We start from the raw sequence: 22,076 nt of genomic DNA, 5'->3' as shown, positions 1-22,076 counted from the left end.
TCAAAAGTGCCCTCAGAAATGACTATAGAGCTAGTTGTGCGAAAAAAAAAAAAAAAAGTACTATATAAACATCTCCATTGAAATAGCTCTTTATGTGTCGTTTGAGAGTCGTTACGGTATTAATGAAATGTAAACATCATCTAACAGCTAATATGAACATGAAACCCATTTTACTTCCTTAAAGGGATAGTTCCATAAAAAAAGAAAATTGTCATTATTTACTCACAAAATACATAAAAACAGAATGGAAAAAAATACTATTGAAGTCGATGGCTACCGTCAACTGTTTGGTTACCAACATTCTTCAAAATATCTTCTTCTGTGCTCAACAGAAGAAATAAACTCGTACAGGTTTGCAAAAACTTAAAGAGTAAATAATGAAATAATAATCATTTTTGGGTGAAAAAGAAAAGTGGTTTAATTTGATCCAAGATCAACTGCTCAGTATTGATGGCATTTTTTCCCCCTGCAACAATATGAACTTAAATCAATCGTGTTCAATACTACATTAAACACATTAAGAAAGTAAAAAGCATCCATTTTTGAAACTGCCAGATAACATTATAATAGTTAATTGTTTTTTGGGTTTTTTTGCTTTGAAAATCGAAGTGAATTTTCTAGTTTAGAGAGAGGATTTCCAAGCTACTTCTTGATTTAACTGTTCACTCTTGAAGTGGCACTTCTTAAATTCAACATGGTATGTGCAACCCATTTTACTTCTTTAAAATGTATAACGTATTGTGAGGAAGAAACGAAACGAGACTTCTATCCATCTGGAAGTGATTGCATCATGAAAAGTGAGTGTTTCACACCATAATGGGATTGCAGTTGCACAATATGGTGCACTAATGAAAATACGTTAAAAAGTACATTTGTTTTCATGTTGATTTTAAAAAGTGCTACAGAAAACCATTCCAGCACAACAACAACCTGCCAAACCATACCACCACTATATCACAGTCTGCTTAAAGGGGAATTGTTTCGTTTCTACATCACTAGCGGCACTAAACGGAATTGCAAAAAGTAATGTCAGAACAATTTATCTGCAATGAATTGGTGCTGCTAGTGGCACAAAATTCATTGTAATGTTTGCAATACTAAATTCAAAGTCTTTCAAACATCAGCGGGTTGGAAAAAAAGTGTGCGTTTGTAGAACTGCCTAGTCTAGTCGAATCAGGTAATAGTATAAATTAAATAAGTTTTTGCAGGCCCATAAGTTATTTACAAGATGGCAAGACCAAAAAAAACGGGCAAGTTAAGAGCAACAATTTAACACGAAGTACAGGTTAAACATTCATCGCATCACGCAAACTCATAAGACAAATAAATACCAGTGTTCATGCAAAACTATTCATTTCTTACAGTTCCACCATTCAGAAGACTAAACGTTTTCTCACAAGCGCCAAAAGAGAACTAATGAAAAACTCGTTCACACTTACGCACGCAGAGGAAATCTAATGTGTAAAAATACTGAAAGCCACATGCTGACGCACCATGTGTAGATTTTTACATCACAACAGTAAAAAGTAGTTCTTGCATTCGTTTAATCTCACACTCGGGCCGCTTAAAGGACGTGGGTCGCGGGTTTCATGCAACAGTCCGCATGAAAGGAGGATTAAACAGGAAAAAGCTAAAGTGTTACATTTACAAAACATCATTTCGAATATTCAGCCAACACTTGATGTCTGCGCCACCTTCTCGGTGCTTAAAAAGCCTTGGCAAACCGTTGTTTTTGTGTCTGTTTTTAAAGAAAAAGAATCAAAAGAAGAATAGAATTATGAAAGTAAGAGCAAGAGTGGTGGAAGCATCCAGAGTGTCTGTGTTTCGCATTAGTTATCTGATATCAGAGACGGAGCTCTGATTAATGCTGTAGGTGGGCGACAGGTCTCCGCCTATCGTGGCCACCAGGGGCGTCCCGTTACTGTTCAGACAGCCTTCCTGCAGGGCCTCGAAGTAAGTGGCCTGTACTGGTTTGTGACACTGTAACACTTCTATGGCATCTTCGATTTTGAACCATTCCCTTTTTCTCCCTGTCAACACAAAAAAAGATAAGCAGGTGTATATTGGCCAACAGAAGACAATGTATGTTCGCCAATCACAAACTTATGTTTCTGACCTTTTAAGGTTTTACACACGTGTAAATCCCAGAGTGGCTCTGACAAGAATATTCTGATATTGATTAGAATTTGGTCATATTTTGATGAGATAAATCATGATAACGTGACATTGATAAAGTGTTCATCTGAAATATGCACTTTATTTAGTATATACACTGTAAAGAAATATTCTTTCATACTGTTTAGAAAATTCGGGGTTAGTAGGTTTTGTTTTTGAAAGAAATTAATACTTTTATTCACAAAGGACACATTAAATTAATCAAAAGTGACAGTAAAAAACATTTAGAATGTTAGAAATTTCAAATATTTCAAATAAATGCTGTTCTTTTGAACTTTCCATTCATCAAAGAATCCTGACAAATGTCATTTATCACAGTTTCTACAAAAATATGAAGCGGCAGAACTGTTTTCAACCTTGATAATAATCAGAAATGTTTCTTGAGCAGCAGATCAGCATATGTGACCCTGGAGCACAAAACCAGTCTTAAGTGTCAATTTTTCGAAATTGAGATGTATACATATTATGAAAGCTGAACAGATAAGCTTTCCATTGATGTATGGTTTGTTATGATAGGACAATATTTGGCCGAGATACAACTATTTGAATATCTGCAATCCGAGAGTGCAAAAAAAAGAAAATACTGAGAAAATCGCCTTTAAAGTTGTCCAAATGAAGTCCTTAGCAATGCATATTACAAATCAAAAATTAAGTTTTGATATATTTACGGTAGGAAATTTACAAAATCCTTTCATGGAACATGATCTTTACTTAATACCCTAATGATTTTTGGCATAAAAGAAAAATCTATAGTTTTGACCCATACAATGTATTTTTGGCTATTGCTACAAATATACCCCAGCGACTTAAGACTGCTTTTGTGCTCCAGGGTCACATATCAGAATGATTTCTGAAGATCATGTGACACTGAAGACTGGAGTAATGATGCTGAAAATTCAGCTTTGCATCACAGGAATAAATTCCATTTTACAGTATATTCAACTAGAAACCAGTTATTTGAAATTGTAATAATATTTCACAATACTACTAGATTTTTAGTGATAAATATAAACATTAAAAACCAAACTTTTGAATGGTAGTGTATTATTCTAAACTACAAACCAATGTTGACTGAATCCTCCCAATCTTCCAGAACTTCGGTTACGATGAGAGCATAGACGTACGTTCTGTGTTTCCTATCTCGATTCTGTGTATAAAACAAAATGTTATGTAAAATAGTTAAGACAAGCAGCACAACACTTTAAATGCATAAGTTGAAATGCTTTTATAGAAAACCATTTCTTACCTCAAATATTCCTACTAGTCTTCCTAAAGTGCCCTTGACACCAGCCTATAAAACAATGAATAGATGAAACTTATTTCATGATCAGAGACAGTCATTATTATGTGATCAGGTCCTTCAGTTTGTTGTCGTCAATGCAGAACCATTGACTGATGCAATTTGTGTGTGTGAATTTGACAGCTATTTTCAGGGGTCAAGAAAAGATGGATTTGTTTTGATCTACTGGTGCAAACGAACAGGACACCACATCAACAGGAACATGAAGGTGAAGTCTACACCCGTCCTGAGTGATAGTGATCCATCATGACGCTGTTTAGGCCAAATGTCATGTACACAACATGGCGCTGACCTCAACTTGAGTAGCTGATTGTCGTCAAACATGGTCTAAATTTAGTCCTGACTATATAGTGACGGTCCAAAAGTCTGAGACCACTAGTGAAAATGTTCAATTTAATAAACACTACCGTTTAAAAGTGTGGCGTCTGTGAGATTTTCATTTTTTTTAATTATCAAGGCTGCATTTATTTGATAAAATAAACTATTTATAATAACAGTTTTCTATTTAATATATTTTAAAATGTAATTTATTGCTGTGATGCAAAGCTGAATTTTCAGCATCATTACTCCAGTCTTCAGTGTCACATGATCCTTCAGAAATCATTCTAAGATGCTGATTTCCTGCTCAAGAAATGCATTTTCTTATTAAATTATTTGTAACATTATAATTGGCACTTATGATCAATTCAATGCAACCTTGCTAATTTAAAAGCATTTAATTTCTCTCAAAAACATTTTTCGATATGCTCTCAGACTTCAGGACAATCGCACATTGCGGTCAGGTCAAACTCTGATGGCATTGTGTCATGGTACGTTTATAGTCTATGGCCGCTCTTGGCTACTGTCTGGCAGTGGAGGTGTGAAGAGTAGCTCTTAATCTGAGTGTAATGCCCTTTAAAACTGTAAGGCGATCGTCCCGGCAGAACGAGCGACATGTTTGCTGCCTGTCAGATGGCCAGCGAAAGTAAGAGCGTATGGAGGATCTCAGCTGATGGAACATTATCACTTCTCTTTATGAGAAACCCCAAAGGTTAAGTGTCAGCAGAGAGAAAACCTGGAGTTTCCATGTTTGCACAACGGATCGAGTCAAAAATCTATGCCAAAACATCAGTTATTGTTAGGAGGGAGAGACTAACACATTAGCTGATTAATCGGGGTGATATTTGGCAATATTAAAATGATCAGGTCCATTGGTCGTGTTTTACAGCCAGAATTGACTGATTTTGAATCTAAGTAAATGTTGTACAAAAATCAGTGGGCATTTAAATTGGAAATTGTGTGCATATTTTATCCACATTATTAGCCATCAAAATACCTGCTGAAAAGCATGATACATTTATGAGACCTCCTACAAATGGCGTAAGAGTCTTTGTAATGGACAGCTGATCATGATAAATAATAAACATGATGATGATAATCTATTTCATGCATAATCCTAGAGATGAACGCCAAACCTCTTCACAGACTTCTCGGGCAGCAGCGATGCTGGGCTCTTCCTCGGGCTCCATTCCTCCTCCGGGTACGATCCATTTGTCTGGGTATCTGCTGCTGCTCACCAATAACACCTGTGTGGACACATATTCCAGGTTTTCAGTCTGGTGGACTGGCTGAAAGTCAGTGACAGGACAATATATCGGTCTGGACAATTAATAATGGGTCACTGTGAAATAATCGGCATTGGCCACTGCTCTTCAACAGTACCCTTGTGTCAGATCAAAATCATTAGGAGTCACTATTTGCAAGAAAAGTAGTAATTTCAGCATTTTTGTGAAGATCTGGGGCCTCGTTTCTAAAGATCTGTGCAGACCGATTTTATATGTGAACTGTTTTTGAAATGTTACCATGAATAATTTATCAAATTGATACATCTGAAAAAAGTTTCCCGAATGCATCCCTATTAATAAACCCCTCATTTAAGCAATTTAATAAATTTCAGTGACGTAATAATCAGAAAGCCGTTAAAATAGAACTCATTTTTCACCTATAGTAATATTAATGTATACTAGTATATAAACGCAAAAAGTTTGTATGCATTGCATGCTTTTTAGTTGGCATATGCATGAAAACACTTTCACGTCAGTTTCCGGCTTTATGAATGAAATGATAATGAATAGTAATACATTCATTCCTCACTTTTGACGTAGGATGAACTCAATGACATTTAGGATCAAATGTGTTTTATAAGCTAGGCCCTTTTTCTGGAATAAAATTGCATAATATAAATGTTGGCATTATTTTGGTTACTACTGAAAACCCCATTTTACTTATGCTTTCAAACGATGTAATAAAGTGCTCTTATTTACTTCTTAGACGCTCCATACCTTATGTTTTTCCACATTGAAGACACTTTACCACGGTATATATTTCTAAGTACTATAGTAGGCCTATTACCTGATACCATCACTGTACCATGGTACTGCCACGGTACTTTTTTGTAAATGATGGTATCCAATTATCTCATGGTACTTCTTGTTAGTGGTGCTCAAAAATAAAAAAGTATTTCAGACATGCACAATGGTAGTACAGTACTATGGTATTCTTGTAAGTACCAAATGGTTATCCATATTCAAGAAACACATGAATTTCAGTACCATGGTATATTTCAAAGCATTACCTTATACCATCATTGTACCATGGTATGGTCTTCCAGATACCTTCAAAAAAATAAAAATTCCATGGTACTTCTTGTTAGTGGTGCTCAAATGAAAACACTACCATGGTATTTTGGACACAATGCTGGTAGTCTCAAGTTACCACAGTATTACCATCGAATGTACCATGATACACCACAGTAAGTTACTTTATTGCATTTGAAGGAATCTCTCATTTGAGATTTAGCACAGATGGATTTCACTAAATCAAGCTGTTAACGAGTCGCGCCGTCATTGATGAGCGCTTGTCGCGTCGGTTAACGCTAGGCCGACTCCGCTAACTCGGCTAGCCGCTAATAGCACGCCGCTAACGCGCTGCCAAAGGCTTTGAGATCCACCAGCGGACGCGTTGAGAGACGCACGCATCGCGTGTTCTCCCGGCGGCGCGACTCACCTCCTGCTCGGTCTCGCTCCTGAAGCACAGGCAGGCGGCCCGCTTCTTGTACCCGTCTCCATCATAGGTGCGCGTTTGGTTCGACTTTAGCTTCATCATCTCGGGCTGGGCGTCGCGACTGAGATCGGAACGTGAACCTGCCGCGCGGCAAGAGAAGCAAAGTCCGCGAATGGAAATAAGCCCCGCGTCAATCACTGGAAATAAGCTCTTCTACGCTTCATTTTTCCAAAGCCGAGCGCATCTCGGAGTCAGACGCCATTATCGAAACCGCTACGGGATGTGCGCATTCTGCGCAGCCTGCACAGCGCATACGGACAAAAAGAACGTTGTTGCTTTAGAGAATACGGCCTGCGGCTATGAAATTCCGCATAACAATCCGTTCATTGTATAATAATAGTTATAATCAATAATAATTAGTTTTATTAACTGTTATTAATTACATTAACAATAATTGTTATTATTAAATTGATCTAATCAGATTTGAATAAAAATACCGTTCATTTTTATTAAGTTATTATTATGACTTTAAACCGTTATATTAACAGTAATTGTCATAATATTAATCAAATAAATATTTAATTAAAATATACAGTACTGTAATTTGTCTTGGAGTTTGTGAAGTAATACTAGTATGTAAATACTACTAACATGTAACATTCAATTAAAATGAATTAAAATTAATATTCAAATAAAACAACAATGACAAATTCATCGAATACTAAAAAGTATCAAATAAATATATCATTACCTCACTTTATTTAGTATTTAAATTGAAGTTGAAATAAAACTTCATCAACAATTAAAAAAAGTAAACATAAAAATCTCCTTATAAGGATTTATATGTTTATACTATATTTAATTGTTTAAACTCTCTCAAAATATGTCTATTTTACCTTTGCAGGTTATTTAGTATTTAAATTAAAGTAGTAACACGTTTCTTTAAATTATTATGCCAACCTTTAATATATTAATAAAATAGAATATTAAAATATAACAGTAATAATTAGTATTGTAAAATATGTAAATGCACAAACAATTTGAAAAAGTATTTTTATTAAGATCAACACACTCTACATACAAATAAATTCTATAAATCTAATACACATTTTATAACTCTAATATTTTATTAATAAAATGTCACACACCATATGCCTATGTAGGCTATTTACTGCTACACGGACAATCGCTGCAGAATAAAGGATGTACTGCTGAAGGGATTGACATTATCTGTCTGTTCATGACACCGTAATACCTGAGGTGAATATTTCAGAAGTTATGAGAACTTGAATGCATTAAATGCAGTCCAGTATTGTTTGAAAGAGCATTAACATGGGCTATAATTTAGATTGCACTTTTGCTCAATATATGCATCTGATACCTCAAGATTTCAAGGGAGTGTATAATTGTATTTTTTTAGGGACCCTGGAAAAAACAAAACAAATCTGAATCCTTGAGAACCATAGCTTATTGTCACTGTTGTGATTCGTCATGTACACAGCTAGATGATTCAAATAAATCATTTAGAAATAAATATTCCAAAAGCACTTGGGTGTGGAGAACCTTGAGCTGATACCTGTAATGCAAACAGTCCTTTAAGGAAATGCTGTAAGAAGGTGGTTTGTGCATGATATATTAATGATAATATTAATACATTTCAATGTTCTGGTTTTAAGGATTTTTTAAATTTACTTTTTGGTACCTTGAGTCACCACTTGATGGAGTCCTGAAGCAAAACCACCTGAGAAGCACTTCTAGCAAAGCTTACATTAGGGAAATATTTAAATTGATGCATTATTTCTTTCTTCACCATTAGTTTTATCCTTACATCTCTTTTTAACCATTTAAGAATCACAAAGTGCTGTGCCAAATTCATTCCCCATAAGGAATTAGTACAATACGCTGGAATGTCTTCTAATACAGTACACCAGCAAAGACGTCTGTTTTCTGCTAATCAGTTTCAAAGTGCAATTTGTACCCGCAAGGTTGGTGTCAATGATGGCTTCAGAATGTAACAATGCTTCCATAAATTTCTATAGTGACAATTACAAACAAACACAGACATATACATCCAAATACAAACCTTTGCTATTATCATAAATGCTGATTCCTGGGAAGTCTAGTGGAAAACATCACATTATAAGCTGCTGTTAAAGGAATAGTTCATTCAGAAGTGAAAATATGCTGAAAATGTACTCTTCCTCGGGCCATCCACGATGTAGATGAGTTTGTTTTGGAACAGAGGAACAGATTTGGAGAAATTAAGTAATTCATCACTTGCAGTAAATGGGTGCCGTCAGAAAGAGAGTCCAAACAGCTACAGTAATCCACACCACTCCAGTCCATCAGTTAACATCTTGTGAAGTGAAAAGATGGATGTTTGTAAAAAAAAATTTAAAAAAAATCCATCAAGGCGTTTTCAATTTAAAAAAAATCCACAATAATGCTTCCTCCAGTGAAAAACGTCCATCCCCCATTGCCCTTCTCATCAAAATCCACCAACATATTTGTTTAGAACTGTTTTAGACTGCTTTTGCTTGTAAACGGTGCTTGATCTGTGCATATTTCTCTCCTGATTCAGATGAGATGACTTTTTCACTGGAGCAAGTTTGAAAAAAAGGTTGCATTTAAAAAACGTCTTGATGGATTTGTTTCTTACAAACATGCATCTTTTCTCTACACAAGACATTAATTGATGGACTGGAGTGGTGTGGATTGCTTGTGGATTATTGAGATGTTTTAGCAGCTGTTTGGACTCTCATTCTGACGGCACCCATTCACTGCAGAGCATCCACTGGTGAGCAAGAGATGAAATGCTACATTTCTCCAAATCTGTTCTGATGAAGACATCTTGGATGGCCTGAGTGTGAGTAAACTTCCAGCAAATTTAAATTTTTGGGTGAACTATTCATTTAAACTAAATCTATGTGCTCCCTCAACATCTGGCCTGGGTAACTTATATTTAATTACAAAATATAAGAACCGGCCTTGAAACAAGTATTCACTAATGGCTGCACAGTATTATACACTAATAAAAAACCTATAGTAAACTGTTATTCTGTAAACTGTAAACAGCTATATTCAAAATGAATGCATTCTATGAGAACTATTAAGCCCATGATGTTACACACTAAATTATAGCTTGATCTAAATCTAGTCTACAATATGGACACAAAAATGACTAAACAGAACTACAGCGTAAGTAGAAAAGCACCTCAGTCCAATAGATATATAATAAAGGTAACAGGAAACACATGACATTTGTATGCAGTGTGATTCTGGTGTCTACAGTATATTTGATCTAATGACATAAAACTCATGTATTATGCAGAATATTACATCTATTACTGTCCTTTTGTGGTTGTAGAAAGACGTGAATGACATTCCATGTTATTCACAGGTTGGAGAGCAGACGGTTGGTTTGTTTGTTTGGGTATGAGGTAGTGCTCCGGTTAGATTGTTACTGCTCCTCTTCATCATCTTCCTCAGCATCCTCAGATGAGTCCTGAGGTTTTTCCTTTTCCTATTTGGAACGAAATCAAACATTTGGGGCTGAAATGCATGGAAGCAAAGCTTCTCTCTTGCATGCTATACTCGACATTTACAATGCCATTTTAAATAGGTTTAGCATGATAGTTTGACCTTTAAATTTGCACATCCATTCTGTGCAACCTGAAATGAAATATAAAATTTAAAGAGACAGTTCACCAAAAAAATACACTACTGAATGATTTTTGAAGGAATGTTGAAGGACTGGAGTAATATTACTGAAAATTCAGCTTTGCATCACAGGAGTAAATTACATTTTAATACATAATAAAATAGAAATCTATTGTTTTGAATTGTAATTAATATTTCACAATGTTACTGCTTTTACTGTATTTGTGATCAAATGAATGCAGCCTTGGTGAACAGAAGAGACTTTTTCAAAAACACTTATTTATTTTATTTTAAGCACTTAATTATTTAAAACTTTTGACCAGCAGTGTACAATTACTGAACATTTACTCTCATGCCATTATGATTTTCTTCTTCCATGGATTTTATGCACAACACTTGATGTTAAATTCATTTCAAACAGGACCCTGTGCTTTTCATGCATTGGCCAAGCATTCACATCTGCATACTTGCATAAAGTATAGATTTTTGGCCATAGTCAATATATGCTGCAAAAACAATAATATAATATAATATAATATAATTCATATAATATAATAGCTTCACAATAAATAAATAAACAAAAATAATACATGAAATAACTTTTAAAATAAGCAGTGTTCCACAGAACACAAATCTTGTTTTTGCACAAACTATTATTTTAATATGTACCTCTTTCTTCGGCTTTCCCTTCGGTTTGCTGCCAGAAGCAGACGATTTCTATTGCACAGGAAACGAAATTAACAAACAATTATTCAAGTGTTAAAAAATCAGTCACTTAGTTTTATGCAATAGTCCCTCCCATGCTAAACTATTGGATAAATCCAAGGGCGCTTCTATTTTTTCAAAGCATTTTCACAGGCCAATGTGGCAATGAATGGCAAGAGCACCAGTAGAGGGAGCCTGTTTCTGCACATGACAGCAGATGGAGGGGGCATTGAGTTCATTGAGGACTCTTGAGGCGGGAGCTGACAGTGCATTGCTCAGGGCTAAGTGGCTAACAGCGGGTCACCTGCATTTGGTCGGCGGATGAGCTGTCAATGAAAAACCTGCATACACTATTCATGATTAATAATGCATATGTCTCTGCGTGTTTGCAAACCGTTGCAACACAACAAGTGTTGTACTACTCGGCAATAGTGAGAAAAACAGTGTCTATATTTATGCAAACGGCTATGCCATAATCACACAAAGAGACTAATTATTCATAGTGTGAGTTAATTATAAAAAGAAGGCTTACTCTCTTGGATGGGCCTTTGTTTTTGCTGCCTTTCGGCCGACCTCTTGGTCTTTTCGCAGCTGGCAACCCACTCAATTCCTGGAAGAAAACATGTTTATTAAGAAGTTGTCTTAATACAACATTGTAATGTTACTGAAACTGGGGTTTTAGGGTATTTACATAAAAATACCATCTATACTGTAATTGCATCATTGAAAAAAATTAAAAAGCCCCATGCATTATTATTTTCTTTTCGCTCAGAAAGTAAACTGGTTTACTTGATCACTATAATAATTGATCACTAATAACACAGTATTATTTTATACCTTTGGATGTTTCCTTGGTCTTCCTCGTCCCCTTTTCTCCACTCCATCCTTGTCTTTAAGGGAGACTGTTTGTTTCTCTGAATCGCTCATGTTTCTTGGCTTTTTAAATATAAATTAAATTAATTAAACAGCTGATTTTATATCCAAAGAGATGCAATTTGAATTAATTGCCTAACTGATTACCTACTAATATTACATTTACATTTAGCTGAAGCTTTTATCCAATAGGACTCAATATGACTTAAATACAGGTTTATTAGTTGCATTGAATGCATTAGCTGATTATGTCCATGACAATTACTTAAGTCTAGTCTAGTTGACTTAAGTCAACTGATTAAGTTTAAAAGGAAGATATACTGTGATCATTTTATGCACACAGCATTGAGGGTCCCTGGGACATTAAAAAATGCACAGTCAGTCTCATAAAGTTTAATAACTGCATTCATGTCTGTAACCCTTCTGGTTACTTTGGTAAATAGTGTTGATGCACAGGCGAGGCGCTCAGTATGTTATGCAACGATAAATCTGTATGGAAGCCATATAATGCGCGCTGTACTTTGAGACAGACGTGCAAATGAGCGTTACAGCCCTCGTGCAACCATTTAAAACAGAACGAAACCTTCACTTACATGCACTTACAGTAAAATAATGGTGTGATGCGCGCTGTTCTGTTCGGTGGCCCCACCTCCCGCACGATCTCTGCTGATTGAATTAGAGCGCAACCGACCGTCTACCAATAAACCACGGTCTAATGCCGAGCTAAACAGACGTCTACGTGTGGAAAAGAGCGGAATTAACTCTGTCGCTTCCGATCATATCGCGGGAGACACGGAATAGATGCGATTAAAGCGAGTTCAGGAATAGCCGCCTCTCAGTGGAATAAAAGGCCAATGGAAAAGCGGGATGAGCCGCAGGTTGATGGGAAGAGAGGCGGATCTCACGAGCCATATGATGACTGCGACAAGTTACTGGCGCCAAGAACAAAATCAACATCAAGAAAAAAAGGAGAGAAAATAAATAAAATACATAAAGAAATCGTCAAGCTTCTTTAAATAATATGATAAAATATTATATGCTATACAAATAGCGTCATACTAAAATAAATAATATATATAATATATACATATATAAATATAAATAATATGTAAATAATATGCAAATAAATAATTAAATATTTTACATTTAATATAAATAAAAAACTAAATTAGTCGTCAAGCTTCTTTAAAAATATAGTATAATATAATATAATATAATATAATATACAAATGGCTTCAAAATAAATAAATAATGAAATAAAATACATATGCCTAGATGATAGATAGACAGACAGACAGACAGACAGACAGACAGACAGACAGACAGAGAGACAGACAGACAGACAGACAGACAGACAGATAGATAGATAGATAGATAGATAGATAGATAGATAGATAGATAGATAGATAGATAGATAGATAGATAGATAGATAGATAGACAGACAGACAGAGAGAGAGACAGATAGATGATAGATAGATAGATACATAGACAGACAGACAGGCAGATAGACGATAGATAGATAGATAGATAGATAGATAGACAGAGAGATAGATAGATAGATAGACAGACAGACAGACCAAGCGACCGATAGATAGACAGACAGACAGACCAAGCGACCGATAGATAGACAGACAGACAGACCAAGCGACCGATAGATAGACAGACAGACAGACCAAGCGACCGATAGATAGACAGACAGACAGACCAAGCGACCGATAGATAGACAGACAGACAGACCAAGCGACCGATAGATAGACAGACAGACAGACCAAGCGACCGATAGATAGACAGACAGACAGACCAAGCGACCGATAGATAGACAGACAGACAGACCAAGCGACCGATAGATAGACAGACAGACAGACCAAGCGACCGATAGATAGACAGACAGACAGACCAAGCGACCGATAGATAGACAGACAGACAGACCAAGCGACCGATAGATAGACAGACAGACAGACCAAGCGACCGATAGATAGACAGACAGACAGACCAAGCGACCGATAGATAGACAGACAGACAGACCAAGCGACCGATAGATAGACAGACAGACAGACCAAGCGACCGATAGATAGACAGACAGACAGACCAAGCGACCGATAGATAGACAGACAGACAGACCAAGCGACCGATAGATAGACAGACAGACAGACCAAGCGACCGATAGATAGACAGACAGACAGACCAAGCGACCGATAGATAGACAGACAGACAGACCAAGCGACCGATAGATAGACAGACAGACAGACCAAGCGACCGATAGATAGACAGACAGACAGACCAAGCGACCGATAGATAGACAGACAGACAGACCAAGCGACCGATAGATAGACAGACAGACAGACCAAGCGACCGATAGATAGACAGACAGACAGACCAAGCGACCGATAGATAGACAGACAGACAGACCAAGCGACCGATAGATAGACAGACAGACAGACCAAGCGACCGATAGATAGACAGACAGACAGACCAAGCGACCGATAGATAGACAGACAGACAGACCAAGCGACCGATAGATAGACAGACAGACAGACCAAGCGACCGATAGATAGACAGACAGACAGACCAAGCGACCGATAGATAGACAGACAGACAGACCAAGCGACCGATAGATAGACAGACAGACAGACCAAGCGACCGATAGATAGACAGACAGACAGACCAAGCGACCGATAGATAGACAGACAGACAGACCAAGCGACCGATAGATAGACAGACAGACAGACCAAGCGACCGATAGATAGACAGACAGACAGACCAAGCGACCGATAGATAGACAGACAGACAGACCAAGCGACCGATAGATAGACAGACAGACAGACCAAGCGACCGATAGATAGACAGACAGACAGACCAAGCGACCGATAGATAGACAGACAGACAGACCAAGCGACCGATAGATAGACAGACAGACAGACCAAGCGACCGATAGATAGACAGACAGACAGACCAAGCGACCGATAGATAGACAGACAGACAGACCAAGCGACCGATAGATAGACAGACAGACAGACCAAGCGACCGATAGATAGACAGACAGACAGACCAAGCGACCGATAGATAGACAGACAGACAGACCAAGCGACCGATAGATAGACAGACAGACAGACCAAGCGACCGATAGATAGACAGACAGACAGACCAAGCGACCGATAGATAGACAGACAGACAGACCAAGCGACCGATAGATAGACAGACAGACAGACCAAGCGACCGATAGATAGACAGACAGACAGACCAAGCGACCGATAGATAGACAGACAGACAGACCAAGCGACCGATAGATAGACAGACAGACAGACCAAGCGACCGATAGATAGACAGACAGACAGACCAAGCGACCGATAGATAGACAGACAGACAGACCAAGCGACCGATAGATAGACAGACAGACAGACCAAGCGACCGATAGATAGACAGACAGACAGACCAAGCGACCGATAGATAGACAGACAGACAGACCAAGCGACCGATAGATAGACAGACAGACAGACCAAGCGACCGATAGATAGACAGACAGACAGACCAAGCGACCGATAGATAGACAGACAGACAGACCAAGCGACCGATAGATAGACAGACAGACAGACCAAGCGACCGATAGATAGACAGACAGACAGACCAAGCGACCGATAGATAGACAGACAGACAGACCAAGCGACCGATAGATAGACAGACAGACAGACCAAGCGACCGATAGATAGACAGACAGACAGACCAAGCGACCGATAGATAGACAGACAGACAGACCAAGCGACCGATAGATAGACAGACAGACAGACCAAGCGACCGATAGATAGACAGACAGACAGACCAAGCGACCGATAGATAGACAGACAGACAGACCAAGCGACCGATAGATAGACAGACAGACAGACCAAGCGACCGATAGATAGACAGACAGACAGACCAAGCGACCGATAGATAGACAGACAGACAGACCAAGCGACCGATAGATAGACAGACAGACAGACCAAGCGACCGATAGATAGACAGACAGACAGACCAAGCGACCGATAGATAGACAGACAGACAGACCAAGCGACCGATAGATAGACAGACAGACAGACCAAGCGACCGATAGATAGACAGACAGACAGACCAAGCGACCGATAGATAGACAGACAGACAGACCAAGCGACCGATAGATAGACAGACAGACAGACCAAGCGACCGATAGATAGACAGACAGACAGACCAAGCGACCGATAGATAGACAGACAGACAGACCAAGCGACCGATAGATAGACAGACAGACAGACCAAGCGACCGATAGATAGACAGACAGACAGACCAAGCGACCGATAGATAGACAGACAGACAGACCAAGCGACCGATAGATAGACAGACAGACAGACCAAGCGACCGATAGATAGACAGACAGACAGACCAAGCGACCGATAGATAGACAGACAGACAGACCAAGCGACCGATAGATAGACAGACAGACAGACCAAGCGACCGATAGATAGACAGACAGACAGACCAAGCGACCGATAGATAGACAGACAGACAGACCAAGCGACCGATAGATAGACAGACAGACAGACCAAGCGACCGATAGATAGACAGACAGACAGACCAAGCGACCGATAGATAGACAGACAGACAGACCAAGCGACCGATAGATAGACAGACAGACAGACCAAGCGACCGATAGATAGACAGACAGACAGACCAAGCGACCGATAGATAGACAGACAGACAGACCAAGCGACCGATAGATAGACAGACAGACAGACCAAGCGACCGATAGATAGACAGACAGACAGACCAAGCGACCGATAGATAGACAGACAGACAGACCAAGCGACCGATAGATAGACAGACAGACAGACCAAGCGACCGATAGATAGACAGACAGACAGACCAAGCGACCGATAGATAGACAGACAGACAGACCAAGCGACCGATAGATAGACAGACAGACAGACCAAGCGACCGATAGATAGACAGACAGACAGACCAAGCGACCGATAGATAGACAGACAGACAGACCAAGCGACCGATAGATAGACAGACAGACAGACCAAGCGACCGATAGATAGACAGACAGACAGACCAAGCGACCGATAGATAGACAGACAGACAGACCAAGCGACCGATAGATAGACAGACAGACAGACCAAGCGACCGATAGATAGACAGACAGACAGACCAAGCGACCGATAGATAGACAGACAGACAGACCAAGCGACCGATAGATAGACAGACAGACAGACCAAGCGACCGATAGATAGACAGACAGACAGACCAAGCGACCGATAGATAGACAGACAGACAGACCAAGCGACCGATAGATAGACAGACAGACAGACCAAGCGACCGATAGATAGACAGACAGACAGACCAAGCGACCGATAGATAGACAGACAGACAGACCAAGCGACCGATAGATAGACAGACAGACAGACCAAGCGACCGATAGATAGACAGACAGACAGACCAAGCGACCGATAGATAGACAGACAGACAGACCAAGCGACCGATAGATAGACAGACAGACAGACCAAGCGACCGATAGATAGACAGACAGACAGACCAAGCGACCGATAGATAGACAGACAGACAGACCAAGCGACCGATAGATAGACAGACAGACAGACCAAGCGACCGATAGATAGACAGACAGACAGACCAAGCGACCGATAGATAGACAGACAGACAGACCAAGCGACCGATAGATAGACAGACAGACAGACCAAGCGACCGATAGATAGACAGACAGACAGACCAAGCGACCGATAGATAGACAGACAGACAGACCAAGCGACCGATAGATAGACAGACAGACAGACAGATAGATGATAGATAGACAGATAGACAGACAGACAGACCAAGCGACCGATAGATAGACAGACAGACAGACTGACAGACCAACCGACCGATAGATAGATAGATAGATAGATAGACAGACAGACAGACAGATAATAGATAGATAGATAGATAGATAGATAGATAGATAGATAGATAGATAGATAGATACTAGAGAAGTCTTCCATGAAAATAAAATAAAACAAATTACTTTTACTTTTAAAATAAAAAAAACAAAAAGCCTAAATTACACAAAATAAATAAGTCGTCAAGTTTATAATATAATATAATATAATATAATATAATATAATATAATATAATATAATATAATATAATATAATGTAATATATACAATTAGCTTTACAATAAATAGATAAATCAATAACATAGATTGTCATCAAGCTTCTTTAAATAATAGAATATTATGTAATATAATAATATAATATAATATATAAACAATAAAATAAAGAGCAAAATTAATAAAATAAATAAATCTTCAAGCTTCTTTAAATAATATATATATAATATAATATAAAATATAAAGAAAAGAAAAAGAAAGAAAGAAATAATAGGTGACTGCAGCAACGGGCTCTGGTTGGTTTCGGGGACTGGGCGCGTAAATGTGACGTCGAAACTACGTCATAGCGCTTGAAGAAAGCAGACTAGAAGAACCAAAACAATGAGATGTACATGATCTGTATGTATGCGTTTCACATGATCTTTTATTTGAGTGTCTTCTGGAATGAAACCGAACCGAACCGATGAACTGAAACGCGTGGTAGTCGTGTTTTGGTGTGTGTTGAATGGCTTATGTCTTGTTTACATTACAAGCAATTCAATAAGATTCAGTCTTATTAGTGCGAGTCAGTAACATTTTGAGAAAAAATACGTGCATTCGTACTGCAAATGTATTAGATTTCAAAGACTTGTAAAATAGTGGTTAGTTGTGAGAAGACGGGTTGTTAATCAGCTAGCCTGCTAACTAACTGGGACTCGGAGACTGTTGAGAATGCTGGTGTTTTTACTCAAATGGTCAAATATACACAAAATATGTGTACGTAAAATACTTGAATAATGACTCATTCATATTCAGATAGCTTTGCCTTCTTTACACTGGTGTAGTGATCAATATACAGTGATTCTCAGATCTTTATTTTTGTCACATAATCATCGGACCATTTTAAGCAGACCTGTCACAAATAACCTTTCTGTTTGCTTTTAAATTATGCAGATTCGTTTTTTTTAAATAAGTATTATTGATTTGTTTATTAATTTATTTTAGCCCCAAAAAGAAAACGACACATTTCAGTTGGTATGTTGCATTTCCTATAAAAGTTACCATCCACCAAAGCCATCTAGTGCTTGGTGAGCGTTCATTTTGGACCTTGCCTCCAGGTATTACAGACTGTAAAAAAACCTGACCACAGTTTCTTGCTCAGAGTTCAGAGAGCTAGTTCAGCCACAGCAGTGCTTTGAAACCACACATGCCCAGTTGCATTAACATATGTTGCTTGAGAAGTCTGTAATATGCTCTCAAATAACATTGTCATGTTTCAGGACTGAACCGACGTGATCTGCTGGCCGCTCCGCCTCTACAGTAATGCGTTGTCAATAAAAATGGGAGGCAGCGGATCCAAAACCAAAGGAGTCTGGCCTTTTAGCAGCTCAGGAGCTGCAGGAGAAGCTCCCGGTGAGGTCAACGAACAGTGTTTAGCACGTCTACGAGGCTCCAAGAACACAACACCGTTTGTCTTTACAAGGAGAAGGTAAACATTAAAAACTGTGATCTTGCAGGCTTTTGACCTGGATGATCTGCAAGCTATTTAGTTTAGTCAGTTCTTGGTGAAGTCAGTCTCATGTCAGGACCATGTCACATTTCACCTCAAAACCATGAAAAGGTAATAAGAAGCTATATTTTGTTTCTAGAAAGACACATTCTTTGCTTAATTCTTAATAATGTAACTCAAATCTCACTGTCACCATTCATCAAACAACAAAACTGCCATTTTTCAGTAGTTTGCAGGAAAGTGTGCTCAATTTGAATTATGCCAGAATCATAAAGAAATCAATATTTAATTTAATGATAATAAATAAAGACTTCACATTTTAAATTCTTAATAAGTTCTTGTTTTATGGGTGAAGTGAGACCTGCATTCATCCAGCTGCTGTTTGTTGTTGCAGTTCCTTGTATTTCGATGAAGATGGAGATCTGGCTCATGAATTTTATGAGGAGACCGTGGTGACCAAGAACGGCAGAAAGAAAGCTAAACTGAAGAGAATCCAGAAAAACCTTATACCTCAGGTGAGAGATACTGATCCAGTCAGTTACAGAGAAATATTTAGTGTAAATCAACAGGATCAGCTCAAGACATCATGTGAAATGTAAACAGAATAATTTCAAATTATGATGATTAAACTCTAAAATTAATCTTAAAGACAATGTTAGATTGGATTTATTCAAGGGCTTGTCCTTTTTTTAATTTACATCACAGCCTGGAAAACCTACGATTTGCTACTTGTTATTTTTAGTAGCATATGAAATGTATAATTTATTATGAAATATTTTGGTCAGTTTTTCCATAACAGAAAGATACCACATTTTTTAAAATGTGTATCTGCTAAAAAAAACAAAGCCTAAAAAAACTATTGACTACAATCTTATTTATTATTATTTTTCTTTATTTGTTGGTCTCTTATTTAAACATTTATTTATTTAAGGTTAAACATTTATTTATTTAATATTCATTCATTCATTGTCTCTCATCTAAACATTTAATTTACCTTCATTCATTCATTCATGTTTAAACATTTATTTATTTATTTTTCTATTTATTTATTTAATTGTTTGTTTGTTTGATGTTTGATCCTGGTCTCCTTTCTCAACACATCTTTTTTTGTTTGTTTGTTCATGGTGTCTTATGTAAACATTTCACTTACCTTAAATCACATGATTTAGTTTTATAGCTCTGTTTTTTTAGATTACATTTTTTTTACAGTATTTTTAAAATGTCATTTCTACAGGGAGTCATTCAGTTGGATCACCCACGAATCCACGCTGACTTCCCTGTCATCCTGTGTGAAATATAAGCGCACAGACTCTGTGGGAAGTGTCATGACTCTAGGAGCGTCACAATCACTCAAGACTTCCTTCCACCTTCGGTGTTCTTCTGAAAGGATGCTGTGGCTCTCTGTTACGACAGCGAGGGCATTCTGCCCTTCACATGGCTTTGACCAAAAACACGAATCATATTTTCTGATTTGTGTATAGACAGCAGACATACGATGTCTTCTGTGATGTACAGTAAGGAATGCATGTGCAGTGAGAGTGTGTAAGCATGGAGCCTAAAGCAATGCAGGGATTGTACATAAATCACTCGTGTGTTTAATGTCATATATTCTGATATTCTGTTATATCAAAGTCTGACTCTGTTTTTTGGGTTGCAACCCAGATCTGCACTTTTTTCTCATTTATTGTACAGTAAATTATGAATTGATATACTTGAATAAAAGGGTTTAGCAGATTACATTGTAGTAATTATGTAACTCAATGTAAATGTTTATAATAACATGAAATTACAGTCACAGTCCATAAAGTGAAACAAAATATTCAGTGAGAAAAGACAGTGCTAAAAGGAAATTGGAGACTGAGGATGTTTATTAAATGATTTACAATTTGTCGGCACCATATCAGTTATTAGTCGATATTAGAATAATTGAATACAGCTGTATAAGCTGATATTGGATATTTAATTGTGGATATTTAACACTGTTAAATATAATCTTTAGCAAATTTCAAAATATCTATTTTTCAAACAGTACATTATAATGTTGCGACCATTGGTATTTTAGTATCACTGATGAATCATTACAGTTTTTGATTAGATTTTATTTATATATTTTCTGTTTTCACTTTCATTTTAGTTAGTTGTAGTACTTTTGTTGTGTTTTTGTCATTTGTATTAGTGTTTTTAATGTCTATATAGTAAACTAACTTGCACTGAACAAAATGAGAAATGTTGAAGCTGAAATAAAATAAGTTTTTAAAATATCTATTTTATTATTTTATTTTCAAGTAATGAACATGTTTTTTGTGCGTGTGTGATTTTAAGTTGCTACCCTGAAAATTCACAAGTTTTTAGCATTTAGTTTCTAATTTATTATTATTATTTATTATATACATTATGGACATTCATAATAATAATAATTTATTTATAGTCATTATTCATTCATTTAATAGTATAGATTCTATGCTATTAATCAGTTTTTGTCCTTGAGATTATAATAATTTTCGGAATTGGGTCAACGCAAAGTAGTTGTAATACAATAGAAACAGATTTTTAAAACAATTGTCTTAATAAATTAGTCAGTTTTTTATCATTCTTTTGGACACTTTTTCTCTTTGTTGTGAATTGTAAACACAGTTCTTCTCCCATATTTAGTTTATTTTGGCTGTGGGTTCTGTAGTTCGCCTGGCAGCTGAGATCTGGGTGTGGTATATGATGA

At 37.4% G+C, this 22,076-nt stretch overlaps 3 protein-coding genes across 6 annotated transcripts; 1 reads left to right on the top strand and 2 right to left on the bottom strand.

Moving 5' to 3' along the window:
- Positions 1-352: 352 nt before the first annotated feature.
- LOC107587579 (diphosphoinositol polyphosphate phosphohydrolase 1-like) lies at positions 353-6,830 on the bottom strand. The gene is made up of 5 exons (XM_016275406.1): positions 6,521-6,830; positions 4,930-5,040; positions 3,422-3,466; positions 3,238-3,322; positions 353-2,030 (listed from the first exon to the last, which is right to left on the bottom strand). The coding sequence occupies exons 1-5, from the start codon at positions 6,617-6,619 to the stop codon at positions 1,834-1,836; spliced, it is 537 nt and encodes a 178-aa protein (XP_016130892.1). The 5' UTR covers positions 6,620-6,830; the 3' UTR covers positions 353-1,833.
- A 2,551-nt stretch (positions 6,831-9,381) lies between these two features.
- LOC107587578 (high mobility group protein HMG-I/HMG-Y-like) lies at positions 9,382-12,690 on the bottom strand. 4 transcript variants are annotated; one of them, XM_016275403.1, is made up of 5 exons: positions 12,349-12,690; positions 11,720-11,818; positions 11,415-11,492; positions 10,847-10,894; positions 9,382-10,040 (listed from the first exon to the last, which is right to left on the bottom strand). In XM_016275403.1, exons 2-5 carry the CDS (start codon positions 11,807-11,809, stop codon positions 9,978-9,980), a joined length of 279 nt encoding a protein of 92 aa, XP_016130889.1. In that variant the 5' UTR covers positions 11,810-11,818; positions 12,349-12,690; the 3' UTR covers positions 9,382-9,977. The 4 variants fall into 4 exon arrangements, with proteins under 4 accessions (XP_016130889.1, XP_016130888.1, XP_016130890.1 ...); XM_016275402.1 differs by having other exon boundaries at positions 12,359-12,690; XM_016275404.1 differs by having other exon boundaries at positions 11,720-11,813; positions 12,359-12,690.
- Positions 12,691-18,194: 5,504 nt separating this feature from the next.
- LOC107587577 (tumor suppressor candidate 2-like) lies at positions 18,195-21,322 on the top strand. Its single transcript, XM_016275401.1, has 4 exons — positions 18,195-18,270; positions 19,131-19,339; positions 19,755-19,875; positions 20,595-21,322. Exons 2-4 carry the CDS (start codon positions 19,191-19,193, stop codon positions 20,658-20,660), a joined length of 336 nt encoding a protein of 111 aa, XP_016130887.1. The 5' UTR covers positions 18,195-18,270; positions 19,131-19,190; the 3' UTR covers positions 20,661-21,322.
- Positions 21,323-22,076: the final 754 nt, after the last annotated feature.

This window comes from Sinocyclocheilus grahami, unplaced genomic scaffold (genome assembly GCF_001515645.1).
Source record: "Sinocyclocheilus grahami isolate Dianchi unplaced genomic scaffold, SAMN03320097.WGS_v1.1 scaffold94.1, whole genome shotgun sequence".
Lineage (NCBI taxonomy): Eukaryota > Metazoa > Chordata > Actinopteri > Cypriniformes > Cyprinidae > Sinocyclocheilus > Sinocyclocheilus grahami.
Note: the sequence above shows the minus strand (reverse complement) of the source record. Positions and strands in the feature narration are given on the sequence as shown.